This window comes from Gopherus flavomarginatus, chromosome 3 (genome assembly GCF_025201925.1).
Source record: "Gopherus flavomarginatus isolate rGopFla2 chromosome 3, rGopFla2.mat.asm, whole genome shotgun sequence".
In the NCBI taxonomy this organism is placed as follows: Eukaryota; Metazoa; Chordata; order Testudines; family Testudinidae; genus Gopherus; species Gopherus flavomarginatus.
The window spans coordinates 260,794,389-260,814,731 of NC_066619.1; the positions used below are offsets into that span (position 1 = coordinate 260,794,389).

Here is a 20,343-nt window from a genome sequence, read left to right on the forward strand (position 1 = left end):
CTGGGGAGGAGAATGGCTCTTCTCGCCGAAAGAAAAAGTGGGGGTAGGGCAGAAGAGGCAGTGGGGAAGGCACATTCCATTTTTTTTTTTTGTTTTTTTTCCTTCGGTGGCGCTCCAGCCTCTTTTTTTTCTTTTTTCTTTTTTGCGTTTCGGCGGTGCTCTGGCCATTTTTTTTCTTTTTTCTTTTTTTTTCTTTTTTGCATTTCCGCAGCACTTCGGCCGCTTTTTTTTTCTCTTTCGCTTGGGGCGGCCAGAGCCACCTTATGATCACACCTTATGATCGCGTTATATCCGAATTCACGTTATTGCGGGACGCGTTATAGTGGGGTTTCCCTGTACTACCAAAGCCCAACTCTCTTCAGTTTATGAGATATGTTGGGACCAGAGTTCACAATAGCACGTCAGCAGACCACATACATCTGATAAATCCAAACATCCCCTTAGACACATATATATGCACCCTTAATGAACCACTTCCATAACTAGCAGTGCATCTGAAATAAAACAGAATTCCTACTTGCTGTTGTATGAGACTGTTTGGTATGTTGTAGAAAAGATGGAGTTTGACTAGCTTTGTTTCTGACTGGATCCAAGACTGCCTCCTTCTTCAGATTTAGCTGCTCACCCTGAAAAAATAGGTCAGCATTCTTAATGGGGGAAAAATGAGGAAAGGAAATAATAGTTTAACAAAACTAGGAATTTTAGTAATATATCACAAACTCTGCACAATTTTCTTTATTGTGTTCCTTATATTTTTTTTCCCAATCCCAAGTTCTGCTTCCCAACCAATCACACTTTGTAACAATAAATATTTTCTTTTCTATAGCACCTTCCATCTAATGTTTTCAGCATGCTTTATAAACGTGCAAAGAAAGTGGAGGTTGGTATTAGCCTGATTTTATGCATGGGGAAACTAAGGCACATAGCAGCTAAGAGACTTGCCCAAGTTCATAGCAATTGTTTGAAGGAGTTGGGAGTAGAACCCAGTTCTGTGACTCGCAATCCTGTAAAGACCACAAAGACCATTCTTCCTTTCCAAGACATAAGAAACTATTTAATTATGCATTTAACTTGGATGAGAGCAATCGTACTAGTGCAGCAGAGGTGGTAAACCAGCAGCAAATTACTAACCCTAGGGAGGAAGGAGAGCATAGAAGGAATTGTGCCTTTCTGATCGTGCACCCCTCATGGCAGAGTACAACAGCAGAGGAGAGCCATTTAAATGACTTGCACAGGAGATAGGTATTGAATTACAGAAATTTCCATTCATTTCAGAACAGAAGTGTTCACAGATGTGTGTGACAATGCAGGAATTTTGAAGTTATTTGGTAAATTCAGAAAAATACATCAGGCAACTTTTTAAAAAAAATTAAACCTTGTTTTTCTAAATTTCAGGGTGACTTTTCATGTCTAAATACTACTAGGCAGTGTCACATTGTCCATACTTTATAAGGAAATAATCCAAAAGATAAGATGGCTACACAGCAGTGATATAATAGAAAATGCTGTGACACCATAGATTGTTACATGAAAATATATATTATGGAATTACATTGCCTAGCAAATAAATTCAGCTGTCCCTGCCCACATCCTTCTCCCTCATTCCATCCATTCACCTGGGCTCTGATCTTTATTTCTTGTGAATATTGTGACAGACCCAGGCCAGTGGGGTGCAGGTCTGGTAGAGGCCAAATATACTGGTCACCGAGTGAGTAGTTTTCTGTTCCCTGAGTGACCAGAGCAGGGTCTGCACTAGAGTAGTCAGGAACTTGCTAGAACCAATTAAGGCAGACAGGCTGATTAGAACACCTGCAGCCAATCAAGACAGGCTAATCAGGGCACCTCGGTTTTAAAAAGAGCTCTCTCCAGTCAGATGGAAAGGAGCCAGAGGAGAGGAAGTGCGTATGAGGAGCTGGGAGCAAGAGACACAAGGAGCTGAGAGTGAGAGGGTGTGCTGCTGGAGGACTAAGGAGTACAAGCGTTATCAGACACCAGGAGGAAGGTCCTGTGGTGAGGATAAAGAAGGTGTTTGGAGGAGGCCTTGGGGAAGTAGCCCAGGGAGGTGTAGCCGTCACACAGCTGTTACAAGAGGCACTATAGACAGCTGCAAATCCATAGGGCTCTGGGCTGGAACCTGGAGTAAAGGGCGGGCCCGGGTTCCCCCCAAACCTCTCAACTTCTGATCAGACACAGGAGGAGTTGATCCAGACTGTGGGGGAGATCACTGAGGTGAGCAAATCTGCCAATAAGCGCAGGACCCACCAAGGTAGAGGAGGAACTTTGTCACAATACCTAATTAGCAAAGGAACTGATGTTTTCAGTCAGTTGCCTGTCCAAAATTTGTTGTTCATGTGCACACTGGGGAAAACGCAGCCGAGCTGAGCTCAGTGCCCTGCTCATATCTCTGAGAGTGCTACATAAGAATCCAGACCTTTCAATGAGCTTTGCATGATTAGAACCTGGACCCACGTGGAGCTCACTGCAGGACCAGGGCCTAATTCAGTAATATTGCATGAAGAAGTTTAGCAATTATACTAGCTTTCAAGGAGTGTAGACATGCCTATTGCTTGATGCTTTTACTGATATCTTTACCATCCTTTATGCCTTACTATGATATATGTATGTAGGCACATTTCCTCTCTGAGTGAAGAACAGTCAAATGTTCCCATTTGCTTCAATAACAAGTATTAAATAATGATTAATCGCATGGACTGGCTGAAAAGTTACCAAACTTTAAAATCCTCCTTTTTATATTTCATACTGTTTGTCATTTTACAGTAATGATGGGACACTAATGAGATTAACATGTAAATCATGACACTTCGCAAGTTCTCCATCTTGGATACTACAAGACCAGTGCAATGAGAAGATCAGTGAACCCTACTGAAATACAGGGGGGTAGGGGGTGGGAACCATCAGCAGTACTACAATATACCACTGGAGGTCTCCCTCCTCCTTTTACTATACACAGCTTAAAGCTGTGCCTCAGTATCCTAAAGTAACGTTTCATGCTAGAATAATTCTCATTAATGTTTTACAAAAGAGAAAAAATATAACTACCAATCCAGAAAATTACATGTGGTGCTGTTGTTGCTGTTTGACATGTCATTTAAGGGATTCAACAGTCTATCAAACAGAAAGAAGTATGCTGTGTAAATCAATCAATCAATGTATTTAAGGACACTTTGCACACTGAAGGATACCAATAGTTCTGTTCCTTGGGTCTTGACTTCTTCCTACAATACAAGGCTATATATTATAATATATGGAGATATACCTGTCTCATAGAGCTGGAAGGGACCCTGAAAGGTCATCGAGTCCAGCCCCCTGCCTTCACTAGCAGGACCAAGTACTGACTTTTGCCCCAGATCCCTAAGTAGCCCCCTCAAGGATTGAGCTCACAACCCTGGGTTTAGCAGGCCAATGCTCAAGCCACTGAGCTATCCCTCCCCTATTAGTCCCAATCAAAAACCTGTCAAAAAGGAGTTATTAATATGAGAGGAAAAATGGTCGTGAGGTTAAGGCACTGGGGTGGGACTCAGAAGATTTGGATTTGATTCATGTGTGTCACCTTGGGCTAGTCTCCTATCCTCTTGGTTTCCCTTCTGTAAAATAGAGAGAATAAATACTTCCTTTATCTGGATCTTTATCTGCCTTATCTATTTAGAGAGTAAATTCTCCAGGCCAAAAATTGCTCCTTAATGTGTGTACTATAGCACTATAGGGTTCCAGTCTCAGTTGGGGCCTTCAGGTGTGTATGTAATATAAATATTAATAAATATGTTTCAATGAAGCCCAGCTAACAATGTAAAACAAAGTGCACTTTCAAAAAAAAAACCGTATTTTTTTAAAACTTCAAGTGTTAAAAAGCCTGGAGTATCTGAAGCCTGCCCAAGAGATAATTGGTGTGCAGGGCTAACCTGCAAGATAATTAAATTCCCGTGTTATAGTTCAAACACCATCACACCCAAATATAGTACAGCGTTACGGCACATTGCTTCTTTAGATACTCAGTGTGAGATGAGATTTTACACAATATACCACATCAGCCTCTAGTAATTGGATGTCACTGTTTCCACAAGACTTCTTGGCAAGTGATAACTTGCACTGACACAAAGAAACAAGCCCACATTGCCCCGTTCCAATGTGAGGCACATCTCCGCAGTAAATAGACTTCACTCTCTTCTTTGGTTATGTCCCTAACTGTTCTTATTAGCCTAACAGCACCATACTTATGCAAAGGTAAGTATTGTCCTCCAACTCCTTTTTCAGGCAAAACTCCTACTGGCTTCAATACTTGGAAAACACTGGACTTCTGTCGGAGTTTCTGCCTCAATAGGGATGGCAGGATCTGGTCCTAAATGAACACTGGGCCCACTGAAGCCTTTGAAACAAAGCTTTGGCAGAGAGTTAGGGAGAGGGTCAACAAATCCAATTGCCTCAAACAAGTAACTATTCTACTGAATACTGAGAAGTCGGAATTTTTTTTGTTAAATTTATCAGCTGACTACAGTAACCACAGGACAAGATAAATCTCATTATCCTGCAATAGGTTCAAGGGCAAGTTAACCTCTTCCCAGGCACACACTACAAAGGTGGTACACCTCTATCCTGATATAACGCTGTCCTCGGGAGCCAAAAAATCTTACTGTGTTATAGGTGAAACTGCGTTATATCAAACTTGCTTTGATCCGACAGAGCGCGCAGCCCCGCCTCCCCAGAGTGCTGCTTTACTGCATTATATCCGAATTCATGTTATATCGGGTCACATTATATTGGGGTAGAGGTGTACTTCAAAGGAAGAAGAAAATTGAGCATTATTATTTCTTACTAATAAAACCATGAAGGCACCCTTGTTGTTAGCCCAGAGATAAGGCAACAAAATTGTCCTTCAAGTTCTCCTTTTATACACCCTGCATTGTATTTTAAAAAGCTGGAGAAAGAGATGGGCTTCCTGTGTCTGAGGCAGCTTTAACTTTTGTGACCAACGCTAACAGAAAACCAAAGCTCAGACCTTAACAACTTTACAGATATTTTTTCCTAACTCAATTTTCAAACATGCTGTGACAGACTGACAAAATCCTACCTTATTAAATTAAGTTTGTTGTATTAAAAATGCAAATGTTTATGTACTATCATGGATTTGCATGGAACTTTCTTAGCTGGAAGACAGAATTAATACAATCTCTGAGAGACATGAGGAACCTCAAAGAACTACTAGGGACAATGTGTGTATAGTCAATTTCCTAGAAAATATCTGAGGGTCAGGGGAGGGCAAATACACTTCAAATGCATCCTTTCGAAGCTCCGTCCGGGAGAGGGAAACCAATTATCTGTTAATTACCTGATCCTGGAAACTCCAAATTGGAGACCCCAAAATTGTAGGAAGGGCAGACTAAATATGTAACAAGTGTGCTGTTCTGATCGGAAGCTGAGATTAGCTTGAAACTACAAAGAAAACCCTTGGGTTGGGTTTTGAAGGATTATTCCTTCCGTATTAGGGTTGATGTGACATCTGGTAAGTAGGTTCTTTTATTATTTTCAGTATGGTTTCTCTGTAGTGCTTTAACCTTAAGAATAAAAAAGGCTTGCACAGGAAGTTCTGGACGGTAACTTATAACTGTGGGCAATCACGCTGGTATTTAGTCTTTGAAAAGAAGGCAAAAGAAGCTTGCTTAGAAGCCTGTCCTTTGCTGGAGTAACACAGTGAGGGTAAGGAACTGTTCAGTCTGGAGATACACCATTCAAAAGGCAGAGAGAGATGTGAATCTCTACCTATGAGATGTGACAGCCAGGGAGGCCTGAGAGCGGTGCTCTCGCTGTACCACAGAGCGGGAGAACAGATGCAGTTGCCCCGAACTGTAAAACATGCATTCTCCCAGTCTCAGCCATACAGACCTCCTTTCTCTACCTACTTTAAATCAACAGTTCCTCCATGGCACACTTCATTATCCGTGTCTGAGTGCCTCTCTGCCCCTCTAACAATGTACCAAGGAAGCGACACATTGGCTTTCAAGTTTCTCTGCCTTTTACTCTCCCTTGTAATAGCAGAAGTCAAGAAATGATGTAAAATATTACTTTAAGGCCCAAAGTTGCAGCAGTGAGCAGAAGAGTGATGCTTCCCACTCAAGTAGAAATGATAACCATTCATCCCGCAGGCCCAGAACTATCAAGAGACACATGCAGTTAGGTAATTCTTGAACATGAGGGGCTCTCTTTCACACCGCTCCCTATTGAGCATAAAAGTAAAAGTTAACCACATTCTGTATTACATTCCCTTACCCAGTTACCACTTACAGCTTTATTTTCTCCATTTTCCATTCCTGCAGGCAATAGCTCCTTTTCTGCTTCTTTTGGTAACTTTGCCTCCAGTTTGTCCTTTAAAGTGCTGTTTTCTTCTATAAGTTCCTCCACTTGCTCCTGAAGGCCAATCTCAGACAATTTCAGCTCATAAACACGACAGCAAGATTCCTCAAATTTCCTTGTCAGGAAGTCTTCGTTGCTCTGGGAGTGCTGAAGTTTAGTTAGTAGGTCTGCTTGTTCTCTAATATTACCTTCTTCTTTTTCCCGTAACCTCTTCAGATTTTGCTGCAGTGTCCGTAGGTGGCTTTTCATGTAATGATCCACATCTTCAATAAGACTTTTTATTTTAGTTATATTCATATCAAAGTGCAAAGATCCCTGAATTCCACTGAATACTGCTTCCAGTTTGCATCGGAGATATTGTACAGTTCCCTCTCCTAGCTCAGAGAACAGAAAAGCTGTAGTGGCATTGAGATCTAGGACTTCCTTTTCCAGCCTGGACACATGACCCCGAAGGGACAACTCCTGTTCTCTCAACACTGCTGTCTTCTGCTTCTGCTTTTGTTTGTAGTGCTCAAAATATGCTGACTGACTCTTTACTTCATCCTCTTTTGTCTTCAACTGGCCCTGAAGTCGCCATAGCTTTTCTTTTTGTTTTCTTTCTGCCTTTTCTTGTCTTTGAACCTGCAAGTTTCAGGGATTAGTATGGGAATGAAAACAACAATAGACACACATCTATGATTCAGAATCTCTTTTCACAATATTTTTTCCTTTTCTTAATTGAGCAATAATTTTGCCCATCTCTTCTGAACTATCATATGGCCAAAGCCCAGGAATAATATGAACAAAAACTTTTCAGAAATCAATAGGACTATATTATGTGGAGGTCAGAGCAGAATTTGGCCCATTACCTTATCGCTTCAGCCACCACCAACGCATCTCAATTAAAAACCATGTTTGCTTTGATATTTAGTATTTTAGTTCATTTTGCATAATGTAGGATACTCATCAAATCAAAATCCTTTTATGGACTAAAACGCATATAATCAGTTCCTAACTATACAACATATTATTGTTTAATATTTATACTGTAGTAGTGTCCAGAGGTCACAATTAGGTTCTTAGTCACATTGTACTAGGTCAGGAGTCTCAAAGTTCCGGCCCACAGGCCACCTGCAGCCTGAGAACCTCCCCAAAGTGGCCTGCAGGGCTCCAGCAATTTTGGAGCTGGGTCTCTCCCTTGACCCTGCCTGCCACCCCCGGGAGCTCCACCCTCCATGCATCCCCCAGGCGATTTAAAATGGCCTGGGGCCCCATCCACCACCAGCAGCACAGCCTCTGGCCCAAGTGTCCCTGCGGCCAATGAGAAGCTGTGGGGGTGGTGCCTGAGGGCAGCAGTTCGCGGAGACCCTCCAGCCTTCCCTGTCTTGGAGCCCCAGGTAAGTGCCGCATCTCCCTTCCCACATATCCCCCTCCCATCCCTAAAGTCTCTCCCAGAGCCTGCACCCTCTCACCACACACCCCTCAGTCCCAAACTCCCTCCAGGAGCCTGCACCCCTCCCCCATCCCAGATCTTGCAACCCCACCCTTTCTCCCACACCCCCACCATCTGCCCCAGCCCAGAACCTGTACCCAGCACCCAAACTCCATCCCACAGCCTGCACCCCTGACCCCCTCCCCCACTCAAACTCCCTCCTAGAGCCCAACTTCTCATCCCTTCTGCACCCAAGCTCCCTCCCAGAGCCTGCACCCTGTATGCCAATCCCCTACTCCAGACCCCCTCCCCCACTCAAACTCCCTCCCAAAGCCTTAGGCAAGTAGGGGGTGGAGTTGTGGGGGGCAGGTTCTGGGAGGCATGAGTGACATTATTGGCCAGCTAGGAGTGTTTGAGGACTGCACTGGCCCTAAGGTAAATTGAGTTTGAGACCTCTGTACTAGGTGCTCTTCAAACACATGTGAAAAAACAGTTTCAGTCTCAAAAAGCTTACAATCGACATATGTGGAGGGAAGAGGCATAATGAAATATATGAATCAGAATTTATATAATCATAAGAGTCAGTTAACCCATTTGCCCTCTAATTTAGCCATCATTAATTAGCTCTGTTATTACAGGGCCCCTGGTTATGTGGAAGACATGTGAAGAAGGAAAGGGCAGTGGGCCTTAATAGTCAGATCACAGAGAGTGTTCCACATGTAAATGAATATGGATAATTTTCATTTTCAGATGAATCACATTACATGAATGTGTGGGTCGTGATATAAAGTCCAAATGTGTCCGATGAAAGAAAAACAAACATTTCTTATTTTATTAATTAGCCCTGAACCAACTAAAGGTCATCAAATAACATAATGCAAACTTGGGAATTTTTCAGCAGACACTGAAGCACAGAGAAGGTCTCACTGAGGCATTTGCAGTATCCCATTAAGTACTGTTTCAGCTCAGTGTTTTTACACTCCAATCTATTGATTTTTAGGGGGCTTACTGATGAAACAAAAGTACAGTAATGAGATTAACACTAAGCATGAAAGTCATGCTGTGTCAGGCAGGATCAGACTATTAGGTTTAAACGAAATTACTTTCTGATGAGAGAACAGGAACTTTTAGATAAATTCTGAAAAATATAATTTAGTTCTAAACTGGCTGATTTAGAAATTACTGAATGTAATACTATCTGTTATACTGAGACACTATACTCTAAAAGTGCTGGAGGAGTTTGAATAATGCTGCTGTGGTCTCAGCTCCCATGAAGGGAAAACCCCAACTGTAACCACTGCTTGGTAGAGAGCAGGAGCACTCATTAAGCGGCAAATACGGCTTTGGAGACCAAGTGTTCACCAGTATAAGCAATAAACTCTATAAAAATGCCAATGCCTACCTAAGCAAAGGGACAATTAGGCTAGGGCAGCTTTTGCCCTCAGAACACGAAATAGCTCTCAATTCAGATGGCATGGGTCGTTTAAAACATGCTACCTTGTCTGGGGTAACTGATTCGCCATCTTCCAAGTAACGGTGACAAACTGGCCCAAGAAAACTGAAGTTATGTAAGCTTGGAAGGTGGAAGAAGAGCTGTTGATTGAAGTATCAGGAGAAAAGCTGAATCAGAAAAAATAATTGGTGTACTTGGGCAGTACACTTAGTGGCATCAGATGGAGAGCTGGAGAATTGAAAAGAAGAATCTAATGTGAATGTGTGAAAGTAAAAAAGATAGCAGGAGTATTATGGGACTGGCAATTAAGTAATAAACTGAAAGGAAAAGTGCATGCTGTGAGTGTTTGTCCCAGCCTGCTCTATAGAAGGTCTCAAAGAGATGGAAGAAAAGAAGATACAGGTAATAGAAAATATACTTAGAAGAATGGCAGGTGAGGGGAGGGTAAACAGAGTGCATATGGAAGAAATTATGGGGAAGATAAACTTGGGACCCTCAAAGACAGGCTGGAGAGCACACCTTTGAGATGGGCTGGACATGTGATAAGAATGGGAGAAGAACGATCAGCAAAGAAAGCAGGGAGGAAGAGGACAGCGAGAAAGGATGTGGAAAACTAAGGATGGGATAGAAAGAGTCTGTCAAGAGACGTTTGAAGAGAAAAGGACTGGAACTCCAATTCCTATGAACCTGTTCCAGGGACCAGAAGAAGTGTCAAAGAATCATGGGCACCTCTAATCCTGGGTAAATGGAAAAAGGAGTTGAGAAGTGATGTGAAGCAATACTGAGACTCTACAGCAGTACTAGAAGTGTGCTTCCGTGTGCGCAAGGATAGCACACTCATCAGCATACTGAAGGTCAGTAATAACAGTCCTGGTGACCTTAGTTTTAGAATGAAGATGCCACAGGTTGAAGAACTGGCCATCCATGCAATACTCAATCCCAATTCCAGAAGAAATGTGATCCCCAATAAGAATCAAGATCACTGCAAGACAGATGGAAAAAAGGGTTGGGTCAATAACACAGTCCTGCTTAACACCAGCACAGATGGTGAACAGGTCTGTCTCCAACCCATTACAAAGGACAGTGGTGCTTATTCCATCACAGAGTACCCTGAGAATGCAAATGAGCTTCAATGGACAACTGAACCTAGACAGCACCTTCCATAACACCTCACAATTAATGGAATCAAAGGCCTTAGTTAGGTCAATAAATGCCATAAACAATGGCTGGTGGTGTTCTCTACATTTCTCTTGGATCTGTCATGCAACAATCCACCCAGGCATCTGACTTGCAATCCACTCTAAATCTTTTCTCAGAGGGTTATCATAGCCTGGGGCTTTCCCTCAACATTGGGAAGACTAAGATGCTCCACCCAGCCTGCCACAGCACAAGTTGCCCCCCATTCTCCCACAAATTGTTATCAGTAGTGAACTCCTGGAAAATGTTGAGCATTTCTCTTACTTTGGTAGCCACCTCTCCCATACAGCCAATCTCGAAATAGCAACCAAACATAGGATCCGTTGTGCCAGCACATCCTTCAGAAAGTTGCTTTATCATGTCTTTATTGACAGAGATCTGTGGATGGAAACTAAGACCCTGGTCTACAATGCAGTAGTCATCCTCACACTTCTTTATGGGTGCGAGACATGGGTGACATATTGAAGTCATTTTAAGTGTCTGGAGTGGTACCACCAGCGCTGCCTTAGGATGATTCTCCTTATCAGAAGGGACGATCATAGCACCAATGCCAGAGTTCTCTCTTCAGCTAACATAACCAGTATTGAGGTGAAGATTATGAAACATCAATTTTTCTGGGCTGGCCATTGTGTGCAAGCTAGTACTCGTCTTCTGAAGCAAGTCCACTTTTCTTAACTTAGTCAGAGTAAGAGCACTCATGGGGGACAGAGGAAACACAACAAGAACAACCCGAAAGTATATCTTAAGAAGGATGGCGTTGTTCCCACAAATTGGGAAGAGCTGGCTGGCAATAGACTGCAAAGGTGTCGCATCATACATCAAGCCTCAGCCCAGTTTGAAGAGAATTGCCTTACTCAAGAGGCTGAGAAATGGTAGAGGAGGAAGGAAAGTGTACAGCATCCCGGCCAGAGGTTGTGCTCTCTCCAAGCAACCACCTGTCATAGATGTGGGAAAACCCAGAGAGCAGCCATTTTAAGTCTCATCAATGACTTTTTTCCACCTGGCAGACATCATCCTTGTATCGAGAGAGAGCTGCCGACAACTACAGGTATACTATGCTACACTGCCTTTCACTACATTAATGAGCTCCAAATGAAAATGCTGCAGTTGTAACTGCTGATGAAAAGGAAATATACTCATGTTGCCCTGGACATCTGGGACAAGGGAGAAGGAGGAATCAAAGGTACCCCAGAGATTGTAGACATAAGTGATGGGAAGACGGTGGTGTTGTCAGAAATGACAGAAAAGTGGGGAAGTGGAAGGAGTGCTGATCCAGTTTAAGATGACAAGTCATCAAAGACATGTGAGCCAGACAGGCTGAGATGCGAGAACCAATGAAAGGAGACAGTTTAGCGGAAGAGAGATTGATTTGCAAGTCATCCACATGGAGATAAGCGAAAGCATTTCATTTAAACAATATCCAACTTACCAAATCTGTCAGTTCCACCTGAAGGTTTCGGAGCTTCCCTTTAACACGTAGGTTTGCATTTTCTACCTGCTGTAGCTTTGCATTCAATTGGTCAACTGTTTCAAAAAGTTTCTTCTGTGACCGTTCCAGCTCCTTTGCTCTACATCATTGAAAAATAGGATTGCTTCTGAATCAATACCTCACAATATTGTTTCAAGAGAATAATCTATCATCAATTCTCTATTTACACTCTTTTCTCTCACAACAGTAATAGTAATCAACACTATACCACTGATAATTGATAGTTAATAACTGATCATTGATAACTAATTAACAAATAATTTTAAATAGTGTTTGCATGTATGTAGCACATTTCACTGGAAAATCTCAAAGGCCTTTATGGCTCCACTTAATTGTAAATATCTACATTTAATCTTTCTCTGGGATGCAGAGATGCACAAGGAGGAAAGGATACTTGTGGTTTGAAATGTATAAGCAAACAGAAGCTTTTCATTAGTGGTTTATGGCAGCCCGTTGTGGCATACAAAATTGACACCTATCATAACTGGGCATACTTTGTAGCCAAAAGAGACATGGTTATCTGACACCAGGATTCTGCTAGACCCATGACTGATGAATGCAAATGTTACCATCAGCAACAGTAACATCATATATTCCTCCTGTTTAGAAAACCAATAGGAAGTACTCCACCATGAGTTATGCTGGCTTAATGCAAGACGTACTGCCATGTAACATCTCTTGTAAGGTATCTTTCATACTGGACATTAAAGCTTGCTATGACTTATACCCATCTGCTTTGGCTTTTGACAATAAAACTGAGATTTAGCACAAAATATGTTCCTTTCCTTGTTAGTAACCTCTCTGTAGCCTAAGCTCACAACATGGGAGCCAGCTTAGACTCCTCTCTCTCAGACAGGCCATACCCAAATCTTCTCCACATTCTAAACACTTCTAAAACCCAAATCTTCCTCTGGCTTATGGACAAAAATGCTTTTCTAGTCTCTGATCATCTCCTGTCTTAAAAATAGCACAACCTCCTTTTCGCCAGCCTCACCGATACCCACCTCATCTTCTGCCAGCCTGTATCCTACCTTAGATTTTGTCTCCTTGTTATGTCCTCCCACAATGAGGCCCCATTCCTCTCCTCTTCTCAATCCCATCTCCATACATTTTACCATACAGTCTTCCAGGAGTGAAGGGCCCTTTCTAATCTAATATGCCAAGTCACCAGCCTCTTGTTCTGCAAGTCTCTCTTGGAAACCCCACTTCTTCCACAAAGCATATGTTTAAAATAACTATACACTCCTCAGACAAACAACCTTACAAAGTCCTGCCCTCCTCTAGCTTTCTCTGTGTATCCTGCAAGATCTTCAGGCCACAGACTGTCTTTATTTGTGTGCACACTGTACAGGAGGAGACCTTTGGTAATAAACAAATTAAATATACTGATGCAGGCAATTATCTTTGAATGTCCTTTTGAACCTACCTATATATCTTCTATCTTTGCTTTGAATAGCACTATTGCCATGCATAAAGAAACATTCACCTAGGGCAACTGATGCTTAATGGAGTCATTTGTTTGAGCAATACTGTTACTGATTTTGTTTGACAATACAAAGCAAAATTACAAATGGACACATAATTGACATCAACCATTATTTGATTCCAAAATAAACTTTTCACTTTGAAAAGAGGAAGAAATATAAACTATGTTACCAAGTCCAGTGGTCTTGAATGTGTGAATTATGTAATAAAATGACAGACTTTGATCATTAGAATTATAATCTGATAATTCAGTCTGGAATCCATGTTTTCATTCGTGCTAGAACTGTTAAGCTATATTATGACATCCAATAAAAAAGCACATATTTAACATGCTTTAAAATCTAAAATACAAAAAATGCATTTACCTGTCTCCTAGTACAGAATTTGACTTTGTGTAGTCCTCTAAAATGTCTTGCAGTTTTTGCTCTGACTTTTCCAGCTGTTTTATTCTGAGATTCAAGGTCTCCATTTCAACACTGTTTACTGCCCCTTCAGACTCCCTTGTACTTCCATGCTCTACATCTTCTAAATCCTGGAAAATCCAGGAAGTATCAATTTTAACATTAAGATTCAGAACATCAAATCCTTCATTACTTGGTGCTCTAACACAATAACAAAATTCTTGTCCTCTTTCAAATGAAGGCTCCATGAGTAAAAAATATATTGTTTAAGTTTCACCACTCGTAATGCAATCTGAATATTTTCTTTTTTCAGAAGTTGTTTAAGTGCTCGCCTTAGCTTCTGTGGTGCTCAGATGAATGCCTTTTATTGATACTGAACATGTTTATTATTCATGAGAGAACCACATACATTTCATTAGCCCAAAAGTCATTCAAAATGTATGAAGGGAGTCTCCGTTTACAGCAAAAGAGAACACCATACAAGACATTATGAGTCAAATTCATGGAGGAATTATGCATCACACCTGGGACTGAAGTGGACATAATTTCCTGATAAACACAGAGGAAGATAACAATATGAAGTACTTTTATGGGTTTACAATAGTTCTTTTGCTCCTAGCACAACTGTGTCATTCTCTGGATTGTCTGAATGCTGAAAAACAGAGAGTAAGCAGAAGAGGCATTTACTGCTTCAAAAGGCAAATAATGAATATTTATGAGAAACATACAGAATCTTTAATTGATAGTTAAAAGTGTGCAAGGTGAAAATGTATTTCTACCTTGGTCTTTTATAGAGTTGTGTTCCAAAGTGTTTTCTGAACACAAAATGTTACAACAGAGATAAAGTGACACACACACAACCAGAGAAATACTGGCTAAAGTCTTCTGATATACAGACATCTCATAACTTTAAAAAGTCTCCTATGCAACAGAAGGAAAACAAGGAAGTCTTGCTTGCAGCTAAAAGCCTGAAGAAGAATGTTTTCAAGATGGTACGAGAAGATGCACATAAAAATTCCATTACTTATTAGCAGGATTTTATCTTCACATTTCCAGTACACCTCTACCTCGATATAACGCTGTCCTCAGGAGCCAAAAAAAATCTTACAGCGTTCTAGGTGAAACTGCATTATATCGAATTTGCTTTGATCCACCAGAGTGTGCAGCCCCACCCCCCTGGAGAACTGCTTTACCGCGTTATATCCAAATTCATGTTATATCAAGTAGCGTTATATTGAGGCAGCAGTGTATATAATTTTGGAAAATATATTAATTACTATTAATATTGTATTGTATTTTCATATTGCCTAGAAGCCAGTGTTATTGTGCTAGACATTGTACAAACATATAAGAGATGGCCCCTGCCCTGAAGAGCACTCTAAACAGAGCTTACATTCTAGATCTAAGTCCTGCAAGTAGAATGTGTGTGTTCCTGCACCCACACAGAGCCCTACTGATTTCAGTGGGGCTCCATTCAGGCACAGGAGTTCCCTCAAACATTGTAACAAGCAGGATCAGGACCTTAATCTACAAAAGACAAATAGCTTATATATTGCTCAAAGTGTGGTCCCACTCTGAAAAATGTTAAAATTTGCACCATGGGTTTCCATGTTTACTGCTTCATAATTAGGGTGACCAGATGTTCTGTTTTTTAAGGGATGGTCCCGTATTTCAGCCCTCCTGCAGGTGTCCCGACTTTTTCTTACAAATGGGCAAATTGTCCCATATTTTCTGTCTCCCGCTCATCAGTACTGGTGGGGCTTGCTGCTGTCCAGATCCCTGCTCAGCTGCCACCTGCCCACCAGCGGTGAGTGTGGGGGTGGGGTCCAGTGGCTATGGAGGTGGGTGTGCAAGGCTAGTGGTAGGAAGAAGCTGCAGCATGCAGGGCCGGCCACTCCCTCTCCTGGTGCGTTGGCACAGTCCCCACTGTGTGCTGTCTCTCGGCCAGCAGGGCTCCACTCCCGCATCCCATTTCCAGCTGGAACTGGCTGCGTGCTGCAGCGGCCGGTGAGTGTAGGCAGGCACCAGGTAGCTTCCAATTAACATGTCGCCTCTGCTGCTCACCCATCGGCCCTTTAGGTGCTCCCCCTCTAGCTGCCCTCTCCCTGCTTTGTGCCTTTACCCACCCCCCAGGCCGGCTGCTCTTTCCTATCCCCCCAGCAGGTGCGTCCTGCTCCCAGCGCTGTGTGGAGAACCAGCCCCTGTTCAGAGCTCTCAGCTCACCAATAGCCTGGCCAGCAGGTTCCCTCCTTCCCTCACTGCCCCTGGTTGGGCCAGCACCCTGGAAAAGCACAAGACCCTCCGGCCCAGAGCACTAGCCAGGAGGAGCCAAGCCCTGAATGTGCCAAAGCCCTGCACAGCGCTGGCACCTGGATGCCTCTCCGCCTTTCAGCTAAGCTCTGGAGTGGCTGGGGAAGGAGGGAAGCAATTTGCAGCCTGTTCACACCCCACCCTGCAGGCTGCACAGCAGCCCCCTGGGCAGAGGTTTAGCACCCTCTTCACCTGCCTCACCCATCCTGCGTCCTACCCCCAGGCAACGCGAGGCTGTTCCGTCCCCTAGGCACCCTCCTCTGCTGAGCCACCTCTCTGGCTAGTTCGCTGAAGCCCCTGTAGTCAGGTTCCCTGAGCCCTGGTGCATAGTGCATCCTTAAGGCTTAACCCCTTCCTGCCCATGCTGTAGCCAAGGGACAGGAGGCAGCTGGGTTATGTCGCTGGCTAGCAGCAGCCTGGACATGTTAGTTGCCTTTCAACACTGTGCAGGCAGGAAGGGACAATCTGCTTCCAGCCACAGCGAAGTCGGGGGAGAGATGAGCTCTGCAAAGGCACAGGCCAGGTCATCCCTTCCACATCCTCCTCCTCTGTGGCTGGAAGCAGCTCCCGTCCCTTCCCCTCGCCCCGTGCATAGGGCCAAAAGGCTGCTGTTGGCCACATTCTGGCAGAAATCTGAGGCGGGGGGTATGTGGCCCTGTGTGCCCCCCATGTTACTTCAGGAAGACATAGCACCAGGTACAAGTTCATCCCGGGGGCTCAGCCAGGCATGAAGGGTGGAGTGCGCCAGGCAAGGGTGGCTCCAGACCGCAGCACACCAAGCGTGTGTTTGGGGCGGCATGCCATGGGGGACGCTCTGTCAGTCGCTGGAAGGGTGGCAGGCGGCTCCGGTGGACCTCCCGCAGGCATGTCTGTGGAGGGTCCATTGGAGCCGCAGGATCAGCGGATCCTCCGCAGGCACGCCTGTGGAAGGTCCACCCGAGCCACGGGACTGGTGACCGGCAGAGTGCCTCCCGCGGCATGCCGCCCTGCTTGGGGCAGTGAAATGTCTAGAGCCACCCCTGATGCCAGGCAGGGCGGATTGGGTTGGTCAGTCACCCTCTCTATGTAAGAGAGGCTTATGGGAGTGTGTGTGCATCACTCCTCCCCATGTAAACCCTAAAGCCATAAAGATAAGAAAGTAAATAAAAAGAATCCAGCTGCAGTATTTCTTTTTAACAGGGGCTCAGTCAACTTGATGTTTATCTGAATGTTGCATGGTTTTGATTGATTGCCATTGGACTCTCTTGAACACGAGTAATTTTACCAGGTGTAAAATTTTACCACGAGTAAAATTTACCAGGTGTCCCATATTCAGCATAGGGAAATATGGTCACCCTACTCATAATGATTTCCTGCTGCAATTTGCTAGGTTTGTAGTAAAAGCATGTTGATATTTTTTTCCTAACTGCCAGCCCTGCAAAGCCAACCTGGATTTTGAAAGTCAAGCTGCATATTTTACTTCATCATTATCAACAACAGTACTAAAAGTTCTTCAGGTCCTATTACATCCTCATTTACACATTTCTTCTTCAGCATAGGCCCATTAGTGACATCTGTCCAACTCCACTGCATTCCATAAGTTTGTATAGGTGTAACTGATAATGGACATATAACTGAAACATATAATAAATGCCGATAATGGACCTATGCACACTAGTGATTTTATATGCATAAATGAAGGACAAATTAAGGGTCTTTTAAAATTTTTTCCTTAGTGTCCTGCCATAAAATGTAACTCAAATGGCAACATGAAAACAATGAGTAAAAAGTTCCTAGTACAGGGTATCATGTATTGTGAAAAGTAGTCTACACATATAGGAGAAGAGGATGGATTGGCCATGATATAACTGTCAATTTAAAAATCTGTGCATTTGTTTCCATCCACATAAATCCATTAGATGTTCTTGCTAATAAATGAATTTCTATTCATCAGTATGAATATAATGAAATCTGATGCAACATATTTAAATAGAAATAGCATCATGAAGCATCTGTCTAGAACTAAGCACCAGCAAGCTTCTAGTACATTCATGACTTGATCCTGTAAGGTGCTGAGTGCTCCGGACACAGTCCAGCAAAGTACTTAAGCAATTTCTTGAACTTTAAGTACCCAGGTGGTTCTATTAGTTTCAATGGGACTACTTTTGTAATTAAAGTTAATCACATGCTTAAATGCTTTCTTGGATGGAGCCAGAGGGTAATAATACATTACAGCCATTAATAAAACTTGGTATTTTTAGTTCACATTCACTCTGTGAATTTTGAACCCTCAACTAGGTGTGCAATTTACACAAACTATTGATCATATAAAATTCAGACAACTCCATTGCATAAGTAGGAACAAACTTCAGTGCAAGGCTCATATTTCAAAAGTATTACCAACTCTGTATAAGTATCTGACAGAGAAAAGACTTCCCTTAGTTAATTATACTTAGATTGAGGAGGATTAACCTAACCTGGATTTCTATGTCCACTAGAAATAGATTTCTAGGTGTACCCCATCCCATCGATATGCTTTGTGAATGCATTAGATAGGAGTGCGTTCTTTTTTTCCTCTTCTAATTTTTTTAACATGAATTTGGTGTATGTGCATTGCATGTCCTCACTTTAGGTCCATCTGGCAAACTGAGGCCATTCAGCACCTTGCAAGGGTGCTACGTGTGGTTCAAGCCTTTTACCTGCAGGATATATACAGCACAGGTAACAGTAGAATTACCAGCTTCCGACCCATGTGCTTCACACCTGATCACGGAGAATGCAGTGCGTTCTTGCCTTAGCATATTTCCATGGGGAGGTGTCTACACTGATGTCAAGGAGGCCCAATATATTTTGCACTGGGTTTAATACAATCAGTTAACAAGTGATGATGACTATCATTCCTACAAGCGATACCAATTATGAAAGATTAGTAAGGTGAAAGTAAACATCCCAGACTTCAGAAACCATGAATCCCATCAGCCCAGCAATAAGACAAGACAAAATGCCACAAACTCTATGAAGAAAATTCCACCTGTATCAGCAGATTCCATTGCTGCAAAATATAACACATCAATTCAAAACACAAGAATTAAAAGGTACAAAAACAAACCTGTTCCATACTTTTGCTGCTTTGCAATGAGACCACCGCCTGTCCTTCCAGAGCACTTACTGCTGAACCAAATGCTGAGTGATAGTTTTGTTCTTGTGCTTTTAGGTTTATTTCCAAAGTGGTGATAAACAAGCAGAGTTTCTGTTTCTTTTCTATGTGAAATGCACTTTTCAATTGTACTCTCCTTGCTTTTTCCCCCATCACCTGCTTTAGGTATTGGCTTTCTTCTACAGCGTCAAGTTATGTCCTTCCTTTTTAATACCTAAACATCTATTTGCAGTGAAGACATCTTCATTCCAAGTTCCATCACTGCACTGCTGAAGTCTTTAAATTAGATAGGAAATTTCTCTATCGTTTAAAAAGACACGTTCTCTAAACTCCATTTTCTATTTGATTCATGCACACTGTAGGGGGTCAGAATTTTCCAGCCTATTGGATCATGCCTTTGACTTGCTTGATTGTATATACATTCAATTGTGCTTTGCATCATTAAAAAAAATCATCTTCCTTCTGTTTAGCTCCCCACATAAACCAGATTTTCTTGCATAATAAGCCTCTTGGAGTCTCAGATTTCTTCAGCAGCTAATCCTGACTGATATCTTCATTTGAAGTCTATGTTCATCTTATTTCATAGCCCAACCAATATCTAGGTGCATCCTCCTACTCTGAGATTTCTAGTCCTCTTTTACATCCAGTATTCAGCTTCAATCATATATACCTTTCCATCAGTTTTTTTTGTCATTATCATTTTCATCCTGCCTCCCAAGTGCTAGAAAGTATGAGAACTACCTCTATTTCTTGATACTGTCTTTCCAGGTCTGATATAATGCATTATAATTTATTTTCCTTCCTTTGAATATAGGATCTCTGTTGACATTCTAATCACTATCCACCTTTAACAACTTTCCCCATATCTGATTATTTTTAATCTGTAATTTCATTTTGTCTGCTAGTTCAAATGGTCAATGTTAGCATTTGTGTTTATCTAACTGTTGGGGTAGTGTCATATTTACTTCTTTGTGGTTAATGTAATTATACTTTCCCTTTATTTCCCCCAGGAGCCTATTGTGTTTCTCTTTGTATTCCCTTTCAGATATTTCTTTTACCTTCACGTTCCTCTACTTTCCTATTCCTTTCCTATGT

The 20,343-nt window shown here is 42.4% G+C and overlaps 1 protein-coding gene across 2 annotated transcripts; it reads right to left on the reverse strand.

Annotated features, from left to right (window-relative positions):
* Positions 1 to 474: 474 nt before the first annotated feature.
* LOC127048231 (myosin-9-like) lies at positions 475 to 20,343 on the reverse strand. Of its 2 annotated transcripts, none has more exons than XM_050947824.1 (5): positions 19,201 to 20,343; positions 13,767 to 13,933; positions 11,857 to 11,995; positions 6,298 to 6,987; positions 475 to 626 (listed from the first exon to the last, which is right to left on the reverse strand). In XM_050947824.1, the coding sequence occupies exons 1-5, from the start codon at positions 19,399 to 19,401 to the stop codon at positions 483 to 485; spliced, it is 1,341 nt and encodes a 446-aa protein (XP_050803781.1). In that variant the 5' UTR covers positions 19,402 to 20,343; the 3' UTR covers positions 475 to 482. The 2 variants fall into 2 exon arrangements, with proteins under 2 accessions (XP_050803781.1, XP_050803780.1); XM_050947823.1 differs by having other exon boundaries at positions 6,283 to 6,987.